Source organism: Mandrillus leucophaeus, unplaced genomic scaffold (genome assembly GCF_000951045.1).
Source record: "Mandrillus leucophaeus isolate KB7577 unplaced genomic scaffold, Mleu.le_1.0 Scaffold13, whole genome shotgun sequence".
Classification (NCBI taxonomy): Eukaryota; Metazoa; Chordata; class Mammalia; order Primates; family Cercopithecidae; genus Mandrillus; species Mandrillus leucophaeus.
Window position 1 is genome coordinate 6805526 of NW_012101254.1, and position 4005 is coordinate 6809530.

At 50.0% G+C, this 4005-nt stretch overlaps 1 protein-coding gene across 1 annotated transcript in view; it reads left to right on the forward strand.

The window, feature by feature from the left end:
• DNMT3A (DNA (cytosine-5-)-methyltransferase 3 alpha) overlaps window positions 1–4005 on the forward strand; it is an 84488-nt gene that overhangs the window by 30730 nt on the left and 49753 nt on the right. Inside the window, exon 3 of the mRNA XM_011972694.1 lies at window positions 1645–1915. Coding sequence (XP_011828084.1) covers window positions 1645–1915 — 271 coding nt within the window. The remainder of the gene's footprint in view (window positions 1–1644; window positions 1916–4005) is intronic.

Here is a 4005-nt window from a genome sequence, read left to right on the forward strand (position 1 = left end):
TTTTTTTTTATGATATATGTGTCTGACTTTTATAAGTAGAAAAAAAAAAAAGACAAAAAAGACAAAACTTCCATTGGTCTAGACCAGTCATCTCTGGTCTAGACATCTGACAGGTGGGGAAACTGAGGTGCTGAGTGCCTTATCTGAGGTTTGCTGAGCTGACGCTGTCCCTGCCTTCCTACTGGGTAGGGGTTCTGCATAAGGAGCCGAGCCAGCACGGCAGAGTTGCTGAGTGCAGCCTGGTGCCCGTGGGTGTGGCAGAGTGTAGAGCCGTGGGGACCCCTGCCTGTTCCTGTCCCATGCTGGACACCTCCATTCTTCTTGAGGTGTCCTGGCCCACCTGCCTCTGGATGGCTGAGGACTGAATATATACACACAGCAGAGCACACAGCAGGCACCCGGCTCTCCTGCTCTTGCTTTGTCCTTGCAAAGCCTGTGACCTGGAGCAAATCACAAAATTTCAGAGAGCCTCAGGTTCCTCACCTGCTTCCCAGGGAGGCTGAGAAACTCTGAGGAGGTAATAAGTGAGGAGCTTTGTCCACTGTGCAGTGATACACACAGACAGCCACGATTATTCTTTATTTGATTTTTATTACCTGGAACCGTAGTGAGTTCAGTTCTTAGACTCTAGGGGATAAAGAAATGATTTCCCTTGAAGGGAATGAGAGACCCCAGTGCTCAGGAAGGGTTGTTGCAGAGCCTGAAAATTGTTTGCCAGAGCCTTTGCTCTTCTGGGTCTGAGTGCCTAAAAGAATCTGGGGCGGCCCAGGCCAAGGGAGAAGGCTGTGCTAGGCTATGGGCCCACAGAATGCTTTTCTAAGGGGCCTCCTTCGACTCTCATGCCTCAAGAGATCAAGAGGAAAGCTGGGAGAGCACTGACCACAGAAGGCAGACCAGACTGAGTCCCAGACTTGATCTGGTGGCACTGCAACCTTCTGGAGGAGGGGGTTCTTATTGGATTATAGGTGGCACAAGGAGCCTTTTTTTTTTTTTTTTTTTGAGACGGAGTTTTGTTCTTGTTGCCCAGGCTGGAGAGCAATGGCACGATCTCTGTTCACCGCAACCTCTGCCTCCCAGGTTCAAGCGGTTCTCTTGCTTCCTGAGTACCTGGGATTACAGGCGCCCACCACCATCCCCAACTAACTTTGTATTTTTAGTAGAGATGGGGTTTCTCCACGTTGATCAGGCTGGTCTTAAACTCCTGACCTCAGGTGATCCACCCACCTCGGCCTCCCAAAGTGCTAGGATTACAGGTGTGAGCCACCGCGCCTGGCCAGAGCATTTCTTTTTGAATAGGGGCTGCAGAGATGGCTTGGACATCCTATGTAACCTCAGTGAGTGGTGGTGGGGTGGGGGTACAGATCCCTTGAGAAGTGCAACCAGGCTGCCAAACCTGCTTGGATTCTTTTCCTGTTTCTTAAGCTGGAGTCCACAGACCCGTGATTTCAAGGGGTCAAGCCCATGAATCCTTTGGTATTGAAAGCAAAATTGTGAATGTATCTGCTTGCTTGAAGATTTATATGAACACAATTTCTGGACAGAAAGTGCATAACCTTCTCTAGAATTTCAGAGCGGTCAATAATCCGAAACAGGCTAAGCCTACTGATCTAACCCTCCTTTTGGATATCTTTCTTGTATTTGCAGGTGGAAAGCAGTGACACGCCAAAGGACCCTGCGGTGACCTCCAAGTCCCCATCCATGGCCCAGGACTCAGGCTCCTCAGAGCTGTTACCCAATGGGGACTTGGAGAAGCGGAGTGAGCCCCAGCCAGAGGAGGGGAGCCCTGCTGGGGGGCAGAAGGGCGGGACCCCAGCAGAGGGAGAGGGTGCAGCTGAGACCCCGCCTGAAGCCTCAAGAGCAGTGGAAAATGGCTGCTGCACCCCCAAGGAGGGCCGAGGAGCACCTGCAGAAGCGGGTGAGTCCTCAGCACCAGGGGCAGCCTCTTCTGGGCCCACCAACATACCCTGAGAGTCAGGGACTTGGGTCTCCAGCAGGTCCCAGGAAGGATGGGCTGGGTCATGGCTAAAGGTCTGCTTGCCAAGGCTATGGCCTGGAGGCTACTGGCTGGATGCAGTCTGCACATATGTTTTATTTGGCCCATAGAGTGTTTTAAACATTTAAAAAATTAGTTGCCAGTATTTAAAAATCAAAAAATTTCACATAAAAATCTGGAGTTTTGGCTTCTCATGAAAAAAAAAAAAAAAAAGCTAGATCTGGCAACAGTGGGCTTTCGTAACGCCAGCGATTGCTAGACTGGGATAATGGCTGTCCCTCCATCGCCTTCTGTGGCTGGTTGTGGGCCTTAGTTTTCTGCAGCTCTGCCTGGCCTGCTCACTCTCCCACGTGCCCTGCAGCTCCTGGGGATTGCTGTATTTGTAGTCCATGGCCTGGGTACTCAAGGGCAGCAGATACCCTGTTTGCCTCCCTGAGTGCAGAGGTCCTAAGCCCACCCTAGTTGGGCTGACTCGACTGGAAATTTGGTTGTGACAGTGGCGTGGGGAGGGGGCGGGGTGAGGGTATTCTGTGTAGTGCCCAGTCCAGGCCTCTTCATCTGGGGACTTTTTGGCCTAACCCTGGAAGCCTGGAAAGTTGCCCACTTTTCTCTTTCAGGTTAAGCCAGCAATTTCAGGGCCAACCGAGCTGTAAACATGTTAGTAATGAGGACAACTAGCATTTGTACAGGGCTTCACAGTTTACAAAGCGCTTTCTCATACATTATCACATTTGATCCTCCCAGGGCCCTGCCAGGTTGTTTTGCATATGTGCATTTTAATTTCAAAAAGTCTTCCTTCCAAGCGTGTATGATGGAATGAGTAAATTGATTAATTGGCGTAACTTATTTTGCATAGATCCAACCTAATGTTCATGCAGGATAGAGAACCAGAATACAAATTTTCAAACTTATTAAGAAGCTTTTATTCATTTATTATTCAAAAAAGATGTATGATGCTCCCACTATGTGTAGAACACTACAGAGGGAATCTGTATTAGTTGTTTTATTTACTCCTCTAACAATCTTATTCAAGAGATATGATTATCCTCATTTTCAGGAGAAAAATATTGAGGCTTAAAGCGATGATGTGACTTGCTCATGGAGCCCCAACCTTAAGTGGCAGATCCAGGGCTCATTCAGTCCTGGTCTTGTGCCTTTCTACTATTTTCCACTGTCCTGGAATGGGGCTTGGTGCAGAGACGGGTCCTGGACTGTCTGATACTTCCTGGGAGTGGGAAGGGCCTGAGAGGAATGAGACAGATGAGGAAAGGGAGAAGACACCATTCTTCCCATTAACAATGCCAGGTGTGTGAGAGAACCCATCAGCCCTGCCCTTCCAAATGTGGTGTTCCTCACGGGCTGACTGCAGTTGACTTCGCTTCCCAGGACCCCACGATGACTCCTGCCAAGCTGCTACCCAGGGTCATGGCATTCCTTCCTGCCCTGCAGCATGGAGCCATAGCCCCAAAGCTGTTCTCTGGTCTTGAGGGTTTATTTTCACTCTGGGATTTCCCTGCTTCCATTTCTAGTTGTTCTCAAGGGCTCCTGCATCGCTCAGTCAACAGGTGTTTCTTAAAACACCCATTCAGGGTGTGCTAGGATCCATACCAGGGACTAGGGAAACTGTTATGAACAAAAACCTGGTTCTTGCCCTCAAGGACCTCACAGTCAGCTGGAGAGACAGACATTAATGAGAAATCCACGCTTAAAAAGATGGGATTACACATGGAGATAAGCGCTCTAAGGGAAGTGAAACATGTCCAGGGGAACTACAATGAAGAACCTGAGTTGGCCTGGGCTGTCCAGCCTGAGCTGAAGGGCGAGGGAGTCCATTGGGTGAGGGGTAGAGGAAGAGAGTGAGAACAGGGAAGAAGGCTCCCAGGTGGGAGGGAGCAGGGCACCCAGCAGACTGACAGATGTCACAAGGCTAGAGTGTAGAGAGCAAAGGAGAAGGGTGTGGAAAGTGCTGGGGCAGACAGGCCAGGCCTTCAAGGTGGCTGCTGGGGCTGGGG